We start from the raw sequence: 25,720 nt of genomic DNA on the forward strand, positions 1-25,720 counted from the left end.
AGCCCAAGTTCAATCACACTGTGCATACTGCATGTGCAACAAAATATGTCAACTTCCTCTTTTTTTGTCACTAGGCAATTTAATGACAAAGAGAATGGCAACTTTGGTAACAAATTTATAGCCTGAATGGATGCTGTTATAAGTATGAAGTGTTGTCAAAACAAGCCCTAGATGGGGTCTCATCTGCAACACAGAATCATCAGTCCTATGCTTGTGACGCACACACAAGTCACAACTATGTGACAATTTGCCCATTGGTTCAAGGTATGAATAACCCTGGCACAGAAATGCTACATGTAACAATATGGTGCCAAAATGTACACATTTCCAATTCTCCTGGGTACAAAGTATGGATAACTAGTATTGTGAACAAACACTCTCAGCAGTAGCAAACATATCTAAGGAAGGTAGTATGCGCTTCGATATTGAGACTTAAATTTTTACCCAAAACTTTCCCTCAGGTTGATTTCAACCCATTTGAAATCAAGAATAAAATCAGGGTTCACAATGCAAAATTTGGTACCAGATAAACAAATTATCCAATATTTACCAATACTTGTAGTTCAAAATGGCCCCCATCTATGTTAACTTTATGGTAAAATATAAAATTTTCTATATTCAAAAAACAAAGGCGGTGAAAACTTTATATACTTCATAAGCTTTAACATGGGCCCTCATATCAATGGCAGACCAATACAGTGGTGTAAAAGTTTTAGAGTCCAAATATTTGTCCCAGAGGCGCATTCTACCTTAGCCCCCAGAACAATAATGAAACTCACCGGACAAAGACAATCTGACCAACTTCAATTTATTTGTACTCAATTCTGTTGAAAATAGTTTATACCTACAGAATGCAAGGAGTGAATTTCTTTTTTGTGTATAGTGAGAGAGAGATAGAGAGTTACACAGATAATAATTCAGCATATAATTTCTCAAATACAAACCACGTCTTCATTTGGAAGCACAGAAAAAACAATCATTGGGAAATGTCACTATCAAATAATGAACAAGTACATAACAAAGGGTCAGAAAGAAACAATTTGTTTTTGTTTGTTTGGTTTTGGGTTTTTTGTTGTTTTTTTAATAGAGAAGAAAAAAGTAGCATTATGTAGTTACAAGGGGGGGGGGGGGAAAGCGACCACAATAGATAAGAGAGACCTACAAAGTTGACTTGTGAGTGGAGGACGGTGGATCATCTCAAGAAATCTGTATTTACTGGTTACGTCAGGACAGTGGACAAAGCACAAAGGCCTTTGTTTTTGTCAGCACACCAACTGGGACAGCACTATGATCAGCATTATGCAGGTGCAGGGTACAACAGATACCAAAACAGCAAACACATTGTGAGATAGTTACTTTTCAACACTAAAAAAAATTTTAACATCAATTATATAGGGGGGGTCGTTCCTGTGCTCAAAAGATTCAGCATATTCCTTTCCAAAGCCTTTTTTCTTATCACTGAGGTCGCAGTCCTAATTAATTCATTTCTGCCTATTTCTTGTTATTACATATTCTGAGTTGCCAGTTTTAATCAATTGGCACCAACAGCTATTTTTTTCAGTCTTCTGTCGTACAGTCATGCTTGTACCACAAAGAAATGAAAAAAAAATAAATAAAAAAATTACAAGGCTATACTTTTCTGAAGAGACAGAGAATATATCCTAGCCTACCATTTGTTATAAATTGATACTTTTTGAAATTTCTCAATGACACGTTACATTTCAGGTAGACACCAAGTTGCGGTGTCCAGCATGATTCCAACCACAGCATAAGTATCTATGACACATCACTTTATGATGAGAAGACCCACTGTCCAATTGCACTGAAATGTGCATGGTAATTTCAATACCAAACACTAATGCACAACCTATAGTTTTTTTTTGTCATTTTTTTTAAATCATTTTTTTGGGGAGTAGTTTTTTTTGTTTTTCCTTCTTGGTAATACTGAAATTACGACCAGTTCATTTACACAGACAACGACACAAAACTGTTGTATTGTTGGATGTTTCTCTTCAAAATATCAGAGCAGGGACCCAGCAGACGTTCAAAGCGTGGTCGGTCAAGTTTGACGCATTTGAGGGGACCTCTGGCAACAACTGTTGCCGCACGTGGGCGATTAAGCAACAATGCAATTTCACCTGGAATGAAATGAAAATAAAACACATTTATTAGACACTCATAGATAATCATTCTCAAAAGCTCCAAGGGGTTGATCAAGACAAACATATATTCTATCACGTCATAAATATATCTTTATTTGGCTATTTATACCTGAATACACTACAGATAAAATGAAACGTGACATCTATCCTTCCAAAACCCATTGTGCAAAAGCCTGTACATTCTACAATATTAATAAAATCTTTGACCAAGGACACAAAGGCATAAAAGTCTAGCTTTGACCAAATCCTCCAGTCACAGCATGTTTTTATCTCATACCACTCTCACGAGCAAATTTAGTTACAACCACTTATCTAAACAACAAAGAGCACTTTGTTCATAAAGGAAAACAGCGAAGCAAATTTTTTTAAGACCTACTGGCCCACACTCATTGATAAGATCACCTATTATGAAGATGTTTTGTTGATTGACCTAAATATTCTGTCAGAGAGACATGTCTGGATTACTACAAGTGCAGTATGTCTGTATCACTCTAGACACCTACAGGGGAAGGAAAACAGAATACCTTACCAAAGTAATCTGAGGGTCCTAATCGGCCAACTTCCATGTACTCTTCTCCTTCTGCCCTGCGCTGTAGTACGGCAGCTTGCCCCTGTAGCCATAAAATGAAAATGCAGTAGCTTAACATCATATCTCAGTTCTAATACAGAATAAACATGGCCTCTAAAGCTCTATTTTGCCCTGGACAGTGGGTATACGGGAGAGCGTCAGCTAAAATGTACACCATTCGAGTTTGTAATCTATCATAAATCTTGGAATGTGCCATCATTTGCTGCCATAAATTCAAATCCTCTTAAAAAACAGTAATCAGACATACTGATGCTGAACAAAATTATGAACAACAGTGGTTGCCATGAGAGAAAATCACCAGCTGTGGAATTGAAAATAACGGGAATGAGAACAACTCTTTCTGAAAACAACGAAAGCAACATTTTCTTGTAGACTCTATGTCACATAACTGGAAATGCAAACGTTGTTCACAATCATGGTAAATTCTCTTCTCCTGTATCTGGAAACATCAGATCAGTAAAAGTCATGTAAATGATCAAGAAAACCATCGCTTACTTCTGTTATAATATAGAAATCATCCCCTGGTTGACCTTGTTCCACAATCTTTTCCCCATCTTCAAACTGGCACGACTCCAGAGCATCTGCCATGGTTAGACGTTCCCACTTGTCCAGGTTTTCTGCACGGAAAATGACAAGCAAATATTGCAGTCAGTTTCCCAAAAGGGTGACCTTCCGCAAACAATATAAACTGGGATGAACCTTTTCATTTCTTGTTATCAGTACCAGTACTCCATGGAATTTTTGCACCATTAACAAATAAGGAAGTAACTTGTGATACATACAGCTCACATGCGATAACACATTTCTCAAACCTTTTCACCACAAAATTTGCCTACATCAATATTTTCAAAATAAAGTTTGGCCGTCAAAGGGTAAATGGGTAACAGCATTGAGAAAATGGCTAAATATATGAGACACATGAACATTTTTAGTTTTTTCACAGCACATGCAATGCTTTGCTTCAACATCCTTTTATTTCTATGTTGGTCTTGGAGGAGACACACATCTGTCAAATATTACTTTCTACTACTACCATACAAGAACTCATCAAAACCTTTAATTTGCTAGCACTTCATGTCGTTGCCAGAAATATCAACATCTTACACAGCAAGGGTCTAGATTTTGACAGGAAGTCACTCCACGCAACACTAACAGAGAGATTTAAGCTGTTCTCACTTTTTTGGTTGAAGCATAAAGGTATCTAAGAGAGCTATCAAAACACAAATAACAATACTTGCTGAGAAGAACACTCACCTAGAATTGACACTTTACTTAAGAACTCTTCATACATTCTTCTCTTCCTCATTGTGCTTCCCTATGGACAAACAGACCAAGATTTAATTAACTCTTGACCTTTGACCTGTGTGAACTGGGTCACAACCCCATTGTCCCCAGCACTGTCACTCAACAATGGTTAAGGAATGTAGTACAATGGTACAATTAGGCTGCACTACGTCTCACCCGAATCCAAGTTGGACTGATCCATCAGATATACATGCTACACGAATTGTCATCTGCTAATTTACGATGACAAGACTATTAATTGAAGTATGCTCCATTATAGATGAGTTTGCAAATACAAAGATATTTTACAGGTTCCATTTGTTTTCATATGCCATCTGTTCAACACCAATCAACGGCCTGACTATGGATGAGTCTGGATTTGAAATATCACAATTATTGTTATTTTTAGTAGTTGGTTTGAGCTTGAATTTCTCACATTGTAAGAGATACCATGACTACAAAAGAGACACTGAGCAAAATCAAACTCAGAAAAAAAATAACTTGTAGCTAGGTACAGACAGATAGTTAGACAGACAGACAGAGAAAAACTAACAGACAGGTATATAGGACAAAGGTTACTGAAAGCTGGGGAAATCTTACCATGAGAATTCTTCTATAACTGTCTCTGTCAATGCCCCAGAGTTTGACATCTACTTTTGCCTGTGTAATTTTTTTTTCAGAGAGAAAATTAGGTTAATGTACTGTTTAAAATACTGGATTAAATTACATTATATCACACTGTTAAAGTTAGCTTGCTAATCTGAGGGACAGTTTTTATGACAGGAAAAAATGATGGTAATACAACTGCACAGTGGCCGACAGCAGGCAATATTGGGCTAACACTGTTAGGCTGCCCACAATTGGGGGTGCTGCACAGGAAAATAAAAAATTCAGGGCACTTAAATACAGTTAGGAGCTTATTACATTCATCTACTAGAACACTTTTATCAGAGGTCATAGACAAAATTACAGTGCAGCGTTTCAAATATTAGAGTGAAATTCTGGGTTCAGTTGAAGACAAGGGCGGCATCGAAGAAGGCTTTATTTTGTCACGACTCACTGATTATCTGTGTGTAACGTCAAGACAGGAAATGGGATATCATTATACCGCGCTCCTTTCTCCATTGGGTCAAATTTGTGCCTCATTCTCCAGATATCTTGCATTGTCTCTCATAAATATTATTGTATGGGATATACAGGCAGTAATATCGTCAGTGTAACACGTTCAGTAGTACAGCTACTACAGAGAGCTTGAATTTGTTTTCAATGCTATCTGCAGCAAAAAAAAATTTCAATTTTGGGAGATGAGGTGGAAATCGTTTTACGAGTAGTTCCTTTCACATTCTGGTTGGTGTTCTACAGATGGAAACGTCAACCTTTCAGTCTTTAAATGCCAATTGTACAGTTTATCTGATCGTACAAAAATACATGAAGAAATTTGACATTTAACAAACGCTTCTATGTCAGGTCAACTGAACGCTTCCAGTGAACTGACAAATTTGTCTCTACAAAGGCCAGAAAAGGTTCTGTATTATTCTTCTTACAAGCCACAGCTTACATCAGGAAATTTTTAGGCAACCTCCTTTTACAATACTCTTAACTTCACAAACAGCTGAGTATAATGAAGCATGAATAAAACAGCATGAAAATTGTTTGGGGATTTTATGGCTGGGGGAAAAACATTATTTGACGTAAGGTCTACGGGTCTAGATGCTGTTATTAATTTAGATGCATCTTCAATTTTTCTCTAATCTAATAATGGGAGAAAAATGTGTGTCTTTTCATGCAAATTACTTCAGTGCAATAACTGCCCTGGACTGTCAGTCTGATGGTTTAGTTATGTAATTGAGTACAGGTGCAGAGGAGAAAGAGGGCATCAGAATACCCTGATCTCATTTGCTATCTGTAAGATGAATCTGGCATCTAGAGTCTTGACAAGGCTGTATGGTAATGAAGCCAAAACACACAGCAATTTACCCCTACTTTCAATTACCGACCCAAATCTACAAACAGATATATCTTAAATTTTTAATGAGACTGTGACCAAATTCATTTGAAATGTACACAACAGGTGTTCCAACGCTGTCCTATTCATCATTCTCCCCATCAAACTGTCAGCGATTTATTTAGAATATCCTGTTTTTAACTTTCCGTTTTTTTTTAATGGATGCTTTCAAGTTACAGCAGGTCATGCACACTCCATCGCAAAATGAGTCCAAAAAACCGACGGAATATCTAACAAACACTCTATGGTGAAATATGTGTAATTGCACAAAGTAGAAAAAATGTGAAAAAGCTTATGAAAATGTTGCACTGTACTGGGTTTTGTTCTTACCTTAATTGTAGCAGCTCTAGGTGTGCCGTAGATAAGTGCAAGTTCTCCAAAACTACCTCCCTCACTTATAGTAGTTACAAGTTCATTATTCACATATACCTGAAGGGGAAACAACAAAAAACATGAAAATGCTATTCTGTGTATCAATCTCTTACTTCATACGGTTACAAAAGAAATATCTGTGCACGTTAAAATCATGCAACTTTATGGTACTGCACTATTCCATCAAGAAACAATGATTTTCTGCAGTATATATCCTGCAGCTGCCATTTAAATTTACATCTACCTGATAAAAACTGATAGGTTTGAGGCGCTATCATTTCTCTGAATGTGATGAATTCCTTTGCAGTCTGCACGACGACCGGGCTTTTCCGGTACCATTGCATGACGGGTAATATAGGCAAGAACGGCGTCTTTCAGTGGCGTCATTGAAAGTAAACAAAAGCCAGCAATATCGCCAAAATAAAGACGCGGTTTTCTCATAAACTAAGGTATATTTTCACTGTTTTGAGATGGTAAGTGTCGGATATAGGTCTGAAGAATATTGTCGACAAATGTTTTGGCAATATACATATTTTAAAATATAATTTTATCAATTTTCAATTGGGTAACTAAAATTACTTGATTTTGAACGAACTCAACTTTCAAAACTTGTAATTTTTGGTCTAAAGACAATCGCCAAACTATGCCGATTAAACGTACCCCATTGTCAATGTAAACGTAAAATAAAGTCATCTGGGTCACTAGACACGCGATCGTTGGCAGAAATGGAGCGAATTCACGTGTGTGAATATAGGGCAAAATACGAAAATTTTGTCAATTTTGTGGCATAATCCTGCTGTTGAGCACGACGCTGCTTGATAAAGGCTGCTTGTGTCACTTTTGGCATAGCTTCCACAGTACGGTAAACGGGTGCTAAAGTCCCGCCCGCTCGGCTGGTGACCTCACTGCACGAAGAAATGGAGGGTACATTTTCTATGGGGTTGACAGGACCTCTCTTTGAAACTTTGTAATTTTTGGTCTAAAAATCATGTAGACAATTTATTATGAAAAATAAGGCCTTTAGGTATTACTAATTGTTTAAAAATGATTAATCGTTTCTGTGGTTCATTAAAATGTGTTCTCAGCACAGTTAACTTTTGAGCGAAACAATGAAAAACCCTAAAATTTTCAAGCCGATTATGTTCCACCTTAAGTACCGTCAGACTAATGCAAACCTCTCCAATCGGCAATGGTTTACTCCTGGCAACATACAACTTCATGTTACTCATCGGGGGCTTGCCCCCTCGTCGGTAATTGCTCTGATTGACACGATTTCGAGGAACTTGCAGTGAAAACCATTGATTGACACATGTCAAATCCCAGTCGTAAGGGCGCGAAGCGCGGTACTAGCCAATCCCTTACCACTTTCTTGAATGCAGCTTAGCTGATTATTATTGCCCTCAAAGTATGACTCATCGGCTATGCCTTAATAAGGTAAAATAGGCGTAGATAATCAAGAAAACACAGGCTAACGACGTGGCGGGAAAATCGCATATGTTGTAAACAAATGCTCATGAATAGTATCACATGACATCTCAAAGCTGCGCCTATTGGTTTAGAGGCTAGACATAATGAGGTCATGCATAATGAGCTGTCGTGTATTACTCACTCGTGCGTGCTCATTCATAGCTTCACCGGCGAGCCACTCGAAATGCACAAAACTTGCACAATACGGAATAACTCGTCGGCGTATGAGCACATTTTCTGTATTAATGTAATGTAATAGAGGTTGCTAATTACAACTGCATTCAGAGGTAAACTTGTGGTAGCCCGTATTTGTTGAAAAAATCCCAACAACTAAAATTTCTGTCGATCTCACAACTGGTCTGCGATCGCAGGCAGTGTTGCAAGTGTACGTTCGATCAAAGGGTCATACTGCTGCCCGTCACTGCCCTACAGGCAATTTACCTTCCAATATCTGTAATCAGTCGATATCTCTGTACCTGAGCCCATTACACTCTGTAAAACCGAACAAAATAATAGTCCCAGCCGTCGTTTTTCCAGCAAGTGTCAACGATCATCTGTGGTATGTCCATGCAACGATGATCGTATCCGGTATTCACACACTCAGTGACACTGCCCGTCAGGAAATTATATGGATGACAGTTTTGAGACAGGATACAGTAATTGTGAGTAAAAACAGACTCATATTTTGTAGTTTTCTATAAATGTGGTAGTACTCTTTCAGGGCTGGTACACATCAGCAGGGGCTAAACAGCAGCTCTTTAGTGTTTTAGACATCGAATCTTGACAGTACGGCAGTCGACGGGTAGTTGGACCGGTCGGGATGTTCATGTGATCGCTACATTTAGACCTTTCAATGTAGGTTCGTTCAAACAAAGCCATTTTTGTACGGTTTGTACCTATCTGTATTTCTACTCTAGAAACATCATTAGCTTTAAATTTGATCCGTAACTTTAAGAACCATGTGAGTTTCTTGTTCTAATGTTTTGATGTTGTAGCATCGACAGCGGTCAACTCTCGTCGAAGTGTCAACCATTTATGCGGAGGGTGGGAAATTTAACTGTCATAGAACTCGTGCATACTGAGGTTGTCAACGTCTTCAAATCATCAAGAAAATAATTATTTTAATTGAATAAATTTCGAACAATATCAAATTATTGTAAAACATCTTCATATGATGAAAAATATTAATTGTTATTTTTACCCTAGTGATTGAACCCACCCATTAAAGAAAATGGTTTCTAACATAATGTCACACATGCCAATCACCCTACAATACCCAATCAAATCGCTGGTACCGGCCACACCTCAAAAGCCGGGTTATCGTGCAGACTGTTGCATTAGAACATGTGATTTCAGGCCCCTGGCACACTGTGTAGGCAGTTCAGTGTTTGCTACAACATCCCTACCCAACATCCATGGATAAATTTAACTGCAACATTACAACACCTAGGTGTATGAGGAGCATTCTTGGCTAAAATTTCACCGAAGAAAAAAAATTTCTACAGGCTAACAATGACAAGTATATAAAGTGACTGAAGATGTACTGATGCAAAATATACCCCTGGAGGACACTGAAGGATTGATACTGCACACAGTTGCTAATGCTGGCATCATTCCAAATACACTCTCTTGCACAAGCAAATTTGTGCTGTTTACACAAACTCATCTCCATAATTTCATGGTTTCCATGAGCAGAAAAATACTACCATACTCGTCCTGGTATAAACCCCGTTTGTGTATAAGCCCCTCCACTACCTTCAGAGGGTTTTTGAAAATGCTGTACATCTGTGGATAAACTCCTACCCAATTTTAGCTCAAGTATGGAAAAGGTTAGAAAAGTGTAACAGATTGTTACAGTTGGTAAAATTACTTTTCAGTCCAAAGAAACTATTATCATAATGCAACATTGAAGTTCCTCATAACAAATTTTTCAAAAGTGCCTTAAGATTCTGTGCCCTCCTTGTGCCCCTACCCCTATTACTGAAAATAGAACAGTCCTCCTACGAGGTCACATCCCCTATTGTTTATTTCTATCCATATCTATGATCCTGTCTTTCATCCTCTGAACATGTAATTTCATTAGTTGAAAGAGTTTTTTCATCTGTGACCAATACAAACTTCACTGCTGTGTTGTTTTTTCCACAGAATGCTAACCATTTGATCTTGGAAAGTTAAGTTGCTTTTACATGCAGCAAGTATACATGTTCAAACTAGGCAGCACACATGAAGTCTTTGCTCCGAGTTTACTTGTAATTTCAAGATTCAAACAGAGATGTCACCAAATTGTCACTTCTATATCCAGGCATTGTGTGATCAGTGTGATCTGAAACATCACTGAGTTTTGCTGTCATTTGTCTATGGTTGTTTGTAAGTGTCAATGTGATAGTGTATGCAGCATGCCAGTTCATAAGGTTGTGAGAATTCTTTATCAAATCTTCTCAGTATATTTTGGTCGTTTTGAAACAGATTATTGAATGTGATTGCAAGCTCAAGTGGTGTTCCATAACCAAGCATAAATTAGCATAAATTAAGAATGAGTGGCAAAAAATCATTGAGTTGCTTGAGTATGAACCCCTCCCCTAATATAACTTCAGTTTTGTGTTGCCGAACTTTGGGGTTATACTGGGACAGTACAGTGCAAAACTTGTAAGCTTGGTGAATTTTTGTTCTACTGGTGCAAATTTTGGTCTTAGAGACGGCTTTGAAAAGCACAGATATGAAAGACTTTTTGAAAATTTTCTGTGGTTCTTATGATTTGGCAGAAAGACTTTCTGCTCCAATGTGAAAGAAATTACATTTACCATTTTAAAAAAGGTTTACTTTGGGATCCATCCGAATGTATGGCCAGGGACACAGATGGGTATCCTGTGTGAAACTTTTACGAGTTTCACAAATTTGTGGCAAAATTATGAGTTATGTCATTTTTTAACACCTGGCACTCTTTTTCTTACATTTACGTAGAGTCATCAAAAAAGGATGTTTCAGTGGATATTTTGCTTTTCTCCCAAGCAAACATTGCCTTTACTTGTGGGTTGAATCTGCCACACTCACTCTAAGCTAGTAAATAGGGTTGATAGGTTTATTGATATGATTTTGCGCGAAGACTTTCTAGAAATTGAACACAGCAAGCTCACAGAAGACTTTTACCCTGCTTGACTACTATAAAATTTGGATATCTTGTGAGTCTTCTTTATAGGCTGCAAAAGCAGGGACAATATGCAGAAAGGATTTTCAAATGAATGCAGAAATCCAAATTGGCTGCCTTAACAATTTATGTATGATATGAATTATACGGCTTTGTCTCTCCATCCCCATTTCCACTCACACCAAAGATCAATTGAATGCACTGCTACTAATCATCATTTCAAACTTTATCAACATTTACCTTGAACAGGATATGAATATTCAATAGCATAAAAATTGAGTGAAATTTCCAAACTCACTCATGGCAAATTACTCTACTGAGGAAGAAATTGAGACTTGCTTCAGTTCACATATTGCAGGGAGATTTTATAATGGGATTCCATCAAGGTCCTTCCCAAATTGACAAGAGATGGGGCATCCCAAGAAGCCCTGCCGAGAGCTTGATGAATATCGCAGGGAGACCAGCTACTGCTTTTTTAATCAAATCTTACAGATCAAACCCTGGCTTGTAAATCTTAGGTTAGTCCCACTGCTTTTCTTGGAAATGAAAATAACAAGGACTATCTTTAAAATACATGCAGAAGACACTCCCAGGTATATGTCAGTAGGGTTACCAAATATGAATGACAATTGCTTATAATCCAGTGTTGGAGTAGAAAATAATTACTGAAACGGGGACAGGGTCAAAATTGACTTTATGTATGTCAATGCGAGTGTTATACATGAATGCATGTGAGTGTTTGTGTGTGTGCAGGCAAGCGTGTGCCAAAAAAGAAGATAAACCTGACAAGTAGTTGTCACAGCCTTATTATACAAATACTTATGATGCCATTCATCTCAGTCAAATAAAAGCTTCTCCATTATGGGAGGCAATTATCTCCTCATTTCTACAAGGCTGCCCTAATTCAAATGACCTATTAATTTTCTGGCACTGCGTAATTATTTTTTCCCTAGATTCCGTTTCCCCTAAGGAAATGCAGAGTGCCTTTACAATCTTACCACCATAGAGTTCAAAGGGTTTGTTTTTCATCCAGAACTTGTTTTCTATAATGACAGAGGATTTTTTGATCATCATACCAGTAATTATAATATTAAAATGAGCGAATGGAATATATTAACTAACTATTACCTATACCAGGACTGCACAAGCAAGCTCCTCTCACAAGCCACATACAATTCAAGACCTCAAGCACAACATTCACGACAACCACAGGTGAGCTGTTTCTATTTGGGACACGTGTTTTTTGTATGTGGCAAAATATTCCTCTTTTTGCAACAAAGACAAAAACAAATTGCAAAGGTCAACTTTCCACATCATTAGAAATCTTACCTCCACTTCCCCCTGATCTATTACATAAAAGTTATCTCCTTCGTCTCCTGTTGAAGAAGAAAATACAAAAAACATGTGTGAAAACCAAGAAAATATAACAATCACAAAATGGGAACACGAGCACAACATGTAAATTCTAGAAAATAGATGTGTTTCTTTGAAAGCCTGGAACAAAAATGTAATATGTCATGTGTCTGATTCTGGCAAAATGAAGTTAGCAAGATTTAAATTCTAGAATTTGGTGGAGCAGAAAAGTTGAACAGAAGAAGTTGTTTCGGCTGTTCAACAAGATACCTGGCAACGACAGTTCAATAAATCAAGGTGATCAGTGATACAATTACAACTTCCATTCTGACTCTAATTTATGAATATCTGGCAAAAGCACTTTTCTATTAAGTAGGGCAGTTGCATCAGATGTGCATTATGCCAGACTTCTCAATTCCACTGTGGGCAATGATCACTTTGCTAATATGCTGATACACTTAATCTGCCTTCCAGCAAAAATGAGCTGCATCATAAGTTAGGTCTATGGCCGATATATATGCGAGTTTGTGAGTTGATATTCTGAAAGTTAGATCCCTTGTTGACACCGATATTCTCCTGTGCCAACATTTTGAACTTTTTTCCTTTCAGTATTCGCATAGTTTGGCAGATGACCTTAGGTGAAGATACTCTCTTCAAATTTAAGGTGTATGTACCACAGAAGAGGTTCACAACATCAACCTAATTTTGAGTTATGCTACTTTTGCAGCCCGCTATGATGTCAATGTTCAAATGAACTCCTACCATGACCTTGATCGAACATCAATTCTGGATTTTTTTTCAAAAACATTTTACAACTCACAAAATTTGTGTCATATCATATCATGGAATTTTTTGTTTTTCTTGGATGTAGATTGTCCTCTGGTAAATAAGATATTTGCTCAAAAGAAATTCATAGTATTACTTCATGATGCTAGGATCAACTCTAATATGACAGACTCAACTAGTATCCTACTTGTACAGAACTCACATTTTTCTGTGTGCGCATAATTTTTTAAAGCTACAAATCCCTACACACATCACAAAATATGACACAGATAATATAAGGAAATGAACAGTTTCCCTTCCCCCTGAACTTAAACAATGAAGGAAAACAATGATTTATAAAGAGTTTAATTGCGTGTCTTTTCGAAGAATTAGAACATTTCCCCATGACCTTTAGACTGCATGGCCACAGGCTCAATGCTCTATTGAAATTCCATCAGTGATCACTACATTTTGAACTTTACTAACAAATACTGTTTGCTTTGAACTTTGCACATACATGTATATACATACATGCCAATACAGAATCATTCTTTTCTATAACTGATTTTTTTTCTTCACGATTGTGCAGCCACAGGATTAAACATGGAAAAAACATGGCTGCAATGGCTGTAAAGAGCACGGAATCCCATAGGCATATTATTGACTGATAGACAGATAAATAAAATGGGATATTTGCAAAATTGAAAAAAGCTCACTGTAACAAGGATGAGGATGGATAGGAAATTTATATACAGAAAAAAATAACACAAAGGCATAAAATACATGGAAAATTAGGTTACTTCATGATTTATGGATAAAAATGGGAGCTGATGATTAGATTTTGTTAAATTACTCTCATCCTGTATGGATAAACCGTGTGATTTGAACAGCATAAGAGTCTGTAAATCACTTCTGCATGACCTTTTGTAGCTATTTGTCATTTAGTGATTTCCAGAACTCAAGGTCACAAGTGGAATGCCAATATTCCTTGCATGTAGTTGATTAAATGTCACATGCAAATTCTACAAATACATATGGCTAGCCTCTTTGCCTCTTCTTCTTTGTGATTGTTAAATACTAAAAGCTGAAATATTTGTTCCTCCTCTAACACTTTTTTGGATGTAATCCTACACCATATGGAGACAGTTAGCATTTTATGTTTTCTAAAAAGGCTAGACACAAATAATTTCCAGTCCCATCAAGAGCTCTTTTATAGCTTTGATTGGACAGTCTTTTTATTTCAGCTCTGTTCCTAATATGTCTGTGCTTTCGATTCCCTGAATCTGAAACCACCACAATCTCATCCCTCCCTTTTCATGTGCCAATGGGGAACAGTCTTTTAGAGAATTCCCAGTGAGCAAGCCTCATATTCTGAAGAGTGTGGTTTGTAATGAACATTCTCAATGGTTTATCCAACAAGCTGTCTTCCTGTGGCATTGACTCGGCTCGGGGGAGTTGAAACCTGAAGATGCACAGGCACTTCAAATTACGGGTGAAGATGCTGAATCAAGCCAATTCTTCCGCTGACTTTTTATCAAGATTGAGGTAATTTCCAAAGAGCCCACTACGCGGGGACAGTTTCAGACCAAATATCCCCAACTGTATTCACCTAGACGCTCTTTTTAAATTACCACAGAATTATTTGTCATTTTATAACAGAGTCATGCACTGATATTTAAAGACGGATATGATGTGAATACCTCCTCAGGAGAATACAATTTGAAGGTTGTTATTTTATACATGACTTTTGGGAAATACATGTAACTGCTGCCACACCTATAGCCATACCAATACAAATGCTAATATTTTTGGGTGGACAGAGGACACCGTCTACCACCCACTGTCGATGTAATTTCAGGCCCTAGTTCTGCTTTCACAGTATTTCTAATTTTTAGGTGTGACAATTTCCAGTTTCAAGTAACCAAACTAATCTCCTTAGGCCTCTTCTAATCTTCACACCTAAAAATTCAGTCACCTGACTGGATTCTTTTAGCAGACAAAAATCTATAATTTTAACATAAAACTTCATAGGTCCTATTCTACGTACAGCAATTTGTAAACTCCACAGCATATTGTATAGTTTAGCAGTAACTCAGCAGTTCTATTATGTAGTGTTTAACCTTTGATTCATCTTATAAAATTATATGATTGACATTTTATACCCATGTACAGAAAATGAAATGTGTTATTTTAGTACAAACTGTAGCTATCCAGTCAGTGTCTCCTAATGAGAAAGATCAATCACTTATTGAAAAATTCCATTTCATCTTTTTTTGCTTTTGCTTGCATGGAAACTAGTTTTGAGATAAAGTAAGAATACCAAAGGAAATGACAAAGAAATTTGCAATTCCGGGCTAATTGAATTCTCATTCATCCCATCTCCAATTCTCCAAATCTTACCCCCTCATCTACTTTTTAATCACCGTACAACCAAATCTATTTCACGGTTGACTTCAACTATGTGCTCTCTGCAGCGGTCAACTCTCAGAATTCATGCAAAAGGTTCAACGAAATCAGATGCAGTCTCTCTCCTTTTTATCCCTGCAAATCATGACTGTCACATGAAACAGGAGATAGATAACACCCTTACAATCAGCTTGGGAGACATGGCAGTTACTATTAAAGGGCAGCACCAATGTGGTTTGCATGGGTAAGGCTTGCTCTTTGGCCTCAGGGCATTGATAGTTGAAAGGAGGCTGTGATGTTGAAGTCAAAATCCAGGTACACGATGTTCTAGAAAATTCTACAGTCCAGCACAAAATTATAAATGTTACTGGAAGATTCATTACTGATGTTTGAAATATGTTGCTCTGAATCAGTGCAAATCTACATCTGTTCAGTGTGAAATTAATTTCATGAAAAGCTGTTCAGAAATAGACTTAACAATATCAATTTTGTATACAAATCCATCCTGTTTGACAAACAGTCAACTTCACTGTAATAAGCACAGCAATGGTTAAACCGAGCTATGTAGCATGAATTTGCATCTAGAAAGACAAAGATTTGTCAAGGGAATTTTTATGAAACCTATTCCGGAGATAGCCCCTGATAACTTACTACTGCCACTGCACATAAATTACTGGAAGGAAAAAAAAAGACTCAAAATGATACATTGTTAGCCACACTTGATGGATGTACTTAGTCGTTGCACAGAAATATTAAGAGGTATTGGATAAAAGCCGATTAAAGTCCTTGAGAAACTGTACTATTGGAAGACATTGCATCAAAGCCAAAATTGGATACATTGTACAGCACATACTGTAGAACAGGCTTTACGCATGTAATTGGAGATTATGTGTATTTACTGCGAAGCTCATATACAGCAAAATAAATGGTCGGCATGAAGATTTTCACCAACACTGTGCACAATACATAAAAAGTTTGAAATGGTGTAAGCCAGAAACTGGCAAAGGAATGTGTAATAATAAAATACTAAAACCGTCGACACTCCTATGTGGCCCAGGTTATTATCTGTTCCCTGTCCTCACCGACAAAAAATTCAAACTACTACAAACACTGTTCACGGATGAGTCTACTTAACAGGCTATCAAAGAAATTAAATTTCAGAATTTTGATTTTGCCATGTCTTTGTGTGCAGGCGTGCATTACAGGGTAACCTCCCGAGTATTAAACTGGTACCGCTGCAAAATCCGGGACCGCTAAGGTTAAGGTCAAAGTATTAACACCCACTCAGTCACTGAGATTGCTTTTCCAAGTTTAGTATGTGGCAGCTTTTTCTTGGATATGGTTGGCCACCGAATCGTGAAATCAATACACTTAACATGCCACTATCATGCATGCCAACCTGAACTTATCGGTAATATTTTACATTTATGAGAGCGCGTAAGTAAAGCACTGGTTGGTGTGTATAAAGAATTGCTGGACAAGTAATATGAACAGGTTCCAAAAATCTTACCTTGCCGAATAACTATTTCACTAGCAATGTGATTAACAGGAAACATGGCATCAAAAATATCACTGTAAGAGAAAAGATAGAGAGAATTTGACTATAGAGCAAAACATTCTGAAAAGTAACTTTGTGCAATGATGCTACATGATTGGTGAAGTTTATAGATGTTCTGTGGTAGCAAAAAAAGTGGAGATTATTGACGGCACAGATCTTTTTGTCCTGAGTACCTCTTTTGATCAACTAGAACGATGATGATGATGAAAGGACCATTTTTCAGTCGGTACAAGCACTTTTTAGAACTGTCACTTTATTGTAAATGGCAGACAGTTACTGCACCTCACAGTTTTTACCAGCAACATCTTCGCCTACTTCCTTCTGGGCTCTAGCAATGCTGATATGAACTCTGTAATTTACGACAAACCATTACAAGGGAACGAATAATTTCACGAGGATCAGAATTCAATGTAGGATGAATCAAACACAAATGCCACAGCATCTGCCTACCGTATTCAATTGCAGGCAAATTATACATGCTTAGTTGGACCTGATTTTCCGCATACAAGTCAGCACTATTAAGTCGACTTAGCAAGTGTTATCAATCAGGTTGGATAGACGTGTTTCAACTCTTAGAATTACAATGCTACTGCTACTATTTGAGTTTATCTCACGACCATCATCACTCCTGACTCATGCTAACATCCTTTGTCTGTATCTACTGATGCGTCATTTGTTACCTGAGGAACACACACTACCCAGGTATTTAACTTCAATGGTTGGCACTTAGAATATATGTTCTTTCGATTTACGATATAACCAGAGATGAGATTACTCTGTAAAAGACAGGGGTTCTTGCTTACACTGAACATCCATTGTATGGTCTGCATTGCACATACTGAGTTCAAATGTTCAAATTGGGAGAACAAAACTGTCCCTTGTATAAATTTTTGCAAATGCTGGGAATCAAATTTCCCACTATCTTCTTATTTCACAATAACTATTACATAAAGCTATGTAATATATTACAACCTTTGTTAGGATTTTTCTAGCATGTCAGCTTTTCCTGATTCTGTTCTAGAGTGTCTGCGCCACAAATCTCAGTTTCTTCTCATACAAAACTTATAAATATAAGGTATGAAAGTGCAAAGCCATGGTTACATGTAAAAAGAACTTTTTATTGTATACTTCAATATTCGTGAAGATATTGTGGGCTGACTCCTGTCATGTTATTTCTCATCTCCAAGTTAAGAATAAATTGGTAGAGTCACATATTGTTTTCAAATGGGTGGTGAGAGAGAACTTGTTGCGTCTTCTATTTTAAACACAGTGTTGTACAACTTTACATTCAATCCGGGAGTTATCACACAAGAGCTCGGGAAAATTCATGAAACATAGAATGATTTACGGTAAGATATTTGCTGAGATTGGTAAACTGAAGAAAGAGAAGTATACTTTTGCTAATAAGTTCTTAAACTGCACATCTAATCAATATGAGAAAGGAGAGACTCTGCTGTTTTACAGAGAGGGGTAATTGCCTTATTCCATTTAAAGCTTAAGATATTATCATGAGAGGGTTTTCGCCACTGCACTTTAAGTTTGCCAAGCTACCATAATTCTGTGCACTTTAATGCACGAGGCATAAAACTGCATGGGGCATAAAATTTAACTGTTCTATTTCACTGTATGGACCTGGTCAAATGAAAATGTTGCAGCTTGTTTTTATGGATGAAGGCTACACAGCTATACACCTTCACTGCAATTGACGCCCAAAATATAAATTTTCAGTGATATTTTGATACGTGTGAGACTATTGATCAATTGAAATGTGCAAAGGTGTGAGTGAATATTGACCTCATGTATTCCAAATAAACCTGGCGTTACAACACAATACTTATCTTGTTTGGTACAGAGAATGTTTAATAAAAAATATTTCTTCTCTCTTAAGTGGCTGCTACAGTGATGAACTTATGATTAATTTTTATGTAGCAGTAAGTTTAGAACTCAGAGATCTTCACTTCATATCTTATGATTTCTTTCAAGGTAAAAGATACTGAACTCTTCAACCCTTTCGCCCTCCCAAACCCCCCTCCCCCAAAACCCCCATGGCTTGGCCAAACCCATTCTTATCAATGGTGAATGTGTACCAGTAATGGTAAATGTGGACCTGTTTACAGGCAGTTTGGGGTAAACAGGTTCAGATTACATGTAAAAATAACTTTGACCTTTTAATTTTGTAGTTCAAGTTGACCTTGTTCCTTTGAATTATAAAGTCTGGCAAATCTATGAAATGGCAGAAGGGTGCCGGGCTCTCAGAGTAAGCAAAGGCGTGGGAACATTATGTCTCCATGTTTCTTTTTTACTTACCTGCGTTCATTATCATCCAGATGAGAAAAGAGAACATTCTTGGCAATGGCTTTAGAAAGAGCTGCCATAGTTTTGTAATCTTTTGGTACTACTTTCTTGACATATGTCGCAGCATCTTCTTCTGTGTAAACTTCTGCACTAACAGCACCACGTCGTCTTCTACCTGTAACATGTGATACTGGTGGTGTTGGGGAAATCTCTTCATCTCTATCGTCTGGGGGTGGGGATGCTGATTTCGATTTGGGTTTACTGGCTGAGTCCTGCTGGAGACAAAAATAGGAAGTATGTTGCTATCATATTGTTTTGGCCATTTAAAACTCTGTTTTGTACACTGACATACAATGATGCCTTTCTCTGCAGTACCACTGCTGTCTGTTTTTATTCCACTAACCCATGGACCTTCAATACAAATATCACACAAAGGGCATTCAGTCTACAACTTCAACAACATGCCATGTTGGTGAAAAGGGAACTAAATATTTTCATTTTCTTCAATATCGTTCTTCCCCTATAATGTTATATCTATTCTGATGAACAAGCTCAGACAACATAGTGAAAATACTTGGAGCAGTTTCAAACTACCTTATTTCACCCTGGTGTCTTAAAATGTCTTGTAGTCTCACAAGAGTGGATTATCAGTAACTTCACACAAGCCTCCCTTTATTTACAACAAAGTACCTTTCACAGAAAATTCCAAAACTACATAGCAGTGACGTCTCCTATATCAACTTGTTACAGAAAAATATTTTCACAATTATGAGGCATGCATAGTGGCTAGAAACAATGAACTGACCCTTCTGCACAATGTTTGTAACATCAATTTTCCACTTTACATCTGGTTGTAAAACCTATTTGCATCATGTCTTCTACATCTAATTTCCCCTTTACATCTGGTATTATCATTTGGATATTGACCCATTTATAATGGAGTGACTTTTTCTCCCCGACTTACATTCCAATCAATGACAGAATACAACATTTTCACAAATGTCATGCTTTGTATACAGCTTTCCATCCACCCACTTCTGAGAAGCCTGCCGCATCATCAAAAAAAAATTGTATAAAGGCTCCCTTTGGAGAAAACATCTCTCTCCATGCGAGCAACACACACATTTTCAATGAATCCACTTCAAAAGCATTTGTATGCCTCTCTAAGTCCATCAATGTTCAGGAGTAGCAATGCCGCAGATATGCATGGATATTACTCCCTTGGATAATGCACTTCGTCCTCTCAAGAATAAAACCTACCAGACTGACGAAAATTATTATGACATTGACAGATATTGTTATGAACAACGCTGATGAAATAAAGAAATCCTATAATGACTGCTATCTCTTAAAATGACAAAATGATTACTGCCTGACAGCTAGCTTTATTTGTGCTCAAGTAGATGACCTTTCATGGTGTAATGCACACTCAATTTCTGAGGAGGAACATTTGCTGACAGTATGGATACGGCTCAAGAACATCCTATTTCCTTTCTATAATGATCAGTGCCTAGGATGACAAAATACACATTTTCTGCTCCAATGGGTGTACAGTTTCTCTTCTGGTGACAGTAATGCAATTATTACACTAATATGCTTGTTTGAACCTGACATTTGCTAACCTATGACTAAAAAGGTTTGACTTTACATAAATATATCTCATAGGATATGAACCACTGGGTGGCGGCCATCTCCCTTGCAGCATCAGCTTAAAAGGTGATTTCAAGCCAGTTACGAATAATCAGACCCTGTCAAAAGATGTATTATTTTAGAACCTCTTAGCATTACTCAATGAAATATTCTCTTGGTAAAATCTTGTCTCGGGGGCATGAAAGTGAACAAATACTACACTGATCACATACTTATTTTATTTACGGCACAGAGGTTTGAAGAATTCAAATGTTCTTTCTCTGACTCACCCCATTCTTCAACAGAGGTTTGATAAATGAGAAGTGTCGGGATAAAACTTTGAGCTCAACAATCTACTGCAAATTATCTTTTTATCTTCAATTGCCACACACAGCTATCTCTTCCATCTAAGATTTCTAGTGATATAAAACAAGGATGGCTATGCAACAAGTCAAATGTAAATCTCATCCCTTGTGCTCTCTCCTACACAATATTCAAACTGCTGCCTTGTAAATCTACCGAGACAGGAGAGTATGCATGTGTTGTTGTGTACATCCCAAGTGTTTTATAATTATTCTGGGCAGACTCCCAATGATAGCATTGGAATACAAATGTGTTCAATACAATCTTGTTGAACATCTCTCTGTCCAAGAGAAAACATTTTTTCTAGTTAAGCTGCCACTGCCATGATATTCCATTTTAATTAATACCAAGACATTTCGCCGTGTTCCATGCACCACTTTTTGATGATCATATTATTCATGGAAATGACGACTCTCATGAAAACTACCCAAGGATATATTGCCAGTTACTGTTTTGTCTCAAAATTTACCTTGTAAAAGCACACAGACAACAGAATAACCAGGGAAAAAAAACTGTGATTTCAAAATGGTACACATCAATGAACCTCCAGATGCTTTAGACATTCATTCCATCCTCTACTTGGATTCAACAGGATCTCGCTATCCACATGCTTCATTTAATGTATGTCTTTGCCAGTAACATTTTAGCATCAATATACATTAACGACTAAATGAAGGATTATCAAAGTATTATTTGGGATATAGGTAGTTTTCACATGGAATTAATTATTGTGAAGTCTAAATTCCTTTTTAAAATTTGTGAAATCTGCAGCCAGGAGAATCATCAAATAGCTTTCGTAAACTGCTTTTTGTCCAGATTCCATGAGGAGCCTATTAAATCAAATTAACAAAGAAAAGCCACCTATAGCCCCAACATTTCCTTATTAAGCCGTTCCAAAATGCCTTTACATTCCATCAAATCAGTCTGTTTATTGGGGCTGAATGAAGATGCCTGCTCCTGCATTAAGACACTGAATTTTCATAATGCAGCAGGCAGATCGTAATCCCTTGACATTAGAAACCCTGCCAATCCAACAAAAAAGCTGCAGTAATGTTCTCACTAAGCATCAGTATCTAACGTCCAAAAATGCTGCATCTCTGATCTAATTCTCCAACAAGCCCACAAATCTCAACTGTATTTTTTATTTCAAAATAATGTAGTGATAACAATTGTATCTGAGAGCTCTGATGTGGTCACACAGTTTCCTTTTAACTTGGTGATTTTCTTTTTGAAAAAAGTGTGTTCTAATTAGTGTGACATGGGTGACATTGCCAAATGACATCACTCCTTTCAGGGATATGGCTCTTAAATTGCATGGTGATTGTCGTCTTCCAGTTTAAAACCTTGGCAGCATAATGCCTCTTTTGTGTGATACCACAATTGTTGCCTGTATAACTGTAGACATAGCAGTTTTGTTTGACACTACAATACTTCCATATCCTCTATTGTTATCTAGGCAGAGGAGGAAAGATTCACACACAACTGTTACCTGGTGTGATTTACTGTGTTAAGAATCTTGTCTCTCAGCACATCAACCCTTTCAACATCAAAAACTGCTGGCCGACAAATACAGAGTGACACAATTTATTCCCTGATCAAAACTTTCAATAACCAATGACACCATAATGCCTATCTAAACACAGTGCATAAACATGGCTGTTGGGTGTAGGTTGCATGTACATGTATAGGTATCTGCACAAAAATAAACACTGAAAATAACCATTGGGAAAAAGGGGATGTTTAGAACTCATCTATTGACAATATTACGCCTCACATAAAAGCCAACACAATACCACAACGTTCAGTTAACAATCAGGGAAAAGTGGGAAGTGACGTGAAAAGTGAAGTGCCGCTTTCAGAACTGACAAACAGGATTGTTTATCTTACACTCTTCCTTTACAGTTGAACAAAGCCATTCACCAAAGTCATTTGTTGCAGTAAAGCCAGATCCTTACCTGATGAATTGCAACGTAATAAATCACATTTGAATCCAACTGTAGCGTTCACTTGTTTTGAAAGCCCGAACAATTGTTCTCTACATGATTGTAAATGAAAATTTCCTAAAACAAACCCGAGGTTCTTTGCTTTGGCTTCACTTCAGCATCACTGACCATCAACCATGCCTACAGTATTAAATAGCAACGGGTGCAGCAAACGTTTCTAAAAACTGATTAAAATGAGCCCACCACCATCTTGGCCTGACCCTAGTAATTGTTGTGGTGGTGAACGACGTTCAAATTCAATAATAATATTATCGTCATCTTTGTGAGGACGAGTGCTTGGCTAAATACACATTCACAACATGAACTGATGAAACAGATGCTAGTGTAATGGAGATGTTCATGCATATTAAACTCTAATCCACTTACTGATGAATTTCGCGATCTCGTTGACTTTCTCCTCCTAAAAAGCGACCTTAAAAAATTCATGTTCACTTCGAAAAACAAAAAACCAGATATAGGTTCACAACTCCGATAACGGTAGCGCTATTCCCACTAAACGACACACTCCCGATAACAACACAGCAGTTTCTCCAGGAAGATCACAGCCATCGATCGTCTCGTTATGCAGATCATGTGACACGCATCTTTAATAATGGAAATATGGATAGTAAGCAGCACGGGGACTGTACGTTTGGGAAATAATGGGTTGTACTAGTGTGTGATTTCACCAAGAAAACGAGATTGCTACACCGATTGATGATAAACGTTAAACATCGTCAAACTTTGGGGGCTGGGTAAATTGACTTACCCTTTCCAGTTTTTCGAAGTGTTCTCGCAGGAAACTCAGTGGATTTTCTGGTCTATTGATACATAGTTGAACGATGCAATCCTTAAGAATTTGTTGAATATTGTGCTTGTGAACATAAGCCTCGCACTCTTTCAAACTCTGTTCATCGTCCATATTGGCCGCCATGTTGATAGTTTGGGGCTACAGCATGTTTACACCTCGACTTAATCTTGTAACATTCCACCTTTGTCGGTCATGAGAGAAAGCCTACCATTGGCCAAGAGCTTCACATTGGTTTCAATGTTATGTCGCCAATTTAGGCGAAAAAAACAAGTTTCAAATGTTAAATGTTGGTAAAAACACCATCTATAACATCATAATTATATTACAAATTAAAAAGTGAACATTTACAACGACGTAATTCAAGAATCAAGCCAATAATTGAATTCTTTATGATAACATTCGACCAATGGCAGTCTTCGAAATATATTATTCTAATTTCATGCTGCAGTGCTTTATCACACACACGAAATGCGCATATAGTTCCTCTCGCGAGCGGTCGTAAGGTTATGTTAAACCATGTTTGCCGATTTTTGCGCAAGGAAACCTTTGAGTTATATTGAATCACAAAACATGTGTAAGATGGGTGTTTGTGGACGAATGTTTTGCAATTATTCGCTCCACAGTTCTAAATTATCTGAAATTTAGTATGAAAACCTGGCTCCAATTATTTTCTCAAACCACCAATCAGATGAACTGATGACGTCAATTGGCCTCGCTTTCGATATATAGGTTGGAGTAATGCATTTATGTAAATGCCGCTGTAATATCATTTTCTCGGAGTACAATCCGCATGTTGGTGAGACTGTTGCTTACAGACACAGTATTATTTCTGACATAGAGCGAGACAAGATGCTTCGACTGAACAGCAAGAAGCTTATGGAAAAAGTGCTTACTTTTGATTCAAAAGTGCACATTTAATATCAGTGTCATCCCAGTGAGACACTGAAAAATTGTTAGGCCCCAGATTTGTTTGTGTGTGCGTATGTATTTATTTATGATTTTAATATGTTCAGTTTTTGTAAAAACAACTACACGGTAGAAATCAGATGTCGTCAAACATTTTATTTGCCACAAAAATTATCGAAGACGGAATGACTGATTGGCGGCTTAAAATCCCTTGGGGTGGTCGTGTCATGAAATAACTTTTTACAACTCTGAACATCATGATGCTGATCACGCATAGCTCTACCACGCGATCATGTTCCCACTTCACACGGGGAGAAGTCGTTCGGTCATTAGTATGTATTTCTCGTTGGAAGTAGAAATTGTGTTGTCGTTTTTCTTGATCTATTTTATCTGCATGTCGAGTGACAGGTATATATGCTTCCGTAATCATTCTTGTTTCAAGGTTTTGATCAGCGTAGTCCGACTTCTGAACAAAAGGCACATAATGGTGACAATGACGGCATTTTTCCTTTTTTTCTTTTTTGTATACCCTGCTTAGTTAAATAAACTCGGTCCCATCTAAAAATGATTGCATAAAATAAAGAAAGCTTTGATTTACGGTGTATCGACAGCGTTTGATGATCTTGTC

General features: G+C 37.3%; 1 protein-coding gene across 4 annotated transcripts; it reads right to left on the bottom strand.

The window, feature by feature from the left end:
- Positions 1-791: 791 nt before the first annotated feature.
- On the bottom strand, positions 792-24,554 carry LOC139151255 (cAMP-dependent protein kinase regulatory subunit-like). 4 transcript variants are annotated; one of them, XM_070723915.1, is made up of 10 exons: positions 24,145-24,554; positions 19,414-19,673; positions 17,059-17,120; positions 12,354-12,400; positions 6,371-6,469; positions 4,636-4,695; positions 4,006-4,066; positions 3,247-3,368; positions 2,692-2,773; positions 792-2,138 (listed from the first exon to the last, which is right to left on the bottom strand). In XM_070723915.1, exons 1-10 carry the CDS (start codon positions 24,307-24,309, stop codon positions 1,966-1,968), a joined length of 1,131 nt encoding a protein of 376 aa, XP_070580016.1. In that variant the 5' UTR covers positions 24,310-24,554; the 3' UTR covers positions 792-1,965. The 4 variants fall into 4 exon arrangements, with proteins under 4 accessions (XP_070580016.1, XP_070580014.1, XP_070580018.1 ...); XM_070723913.1 differs by having other exon boundaries at positions 19,414-19,676; positions 24,145-24,354; XM_070723917.1 differs by lacking the exon at positions 24,145-24,554 and adding an exon at positions 23,763-23,985.
- Between the last annotated feature and the right edge of the window lie 1,166 nt (positions 24,555-25,720).

Source organism: Ptychodera flava, chromosome 15, assembly GCF_041260155.1.
Source record: "Ptychodera flava strain L36383 chromosome 15, AS_Pfla_20210202, whole genome shotgun sequence".
Taxonomy (NCBI): domain Eukaryota; kingdom Metazoa; phylum Hemichordata; class Enteropneusta; family Ptychoderidae; genus Ptychodera; species Ptychodera flava.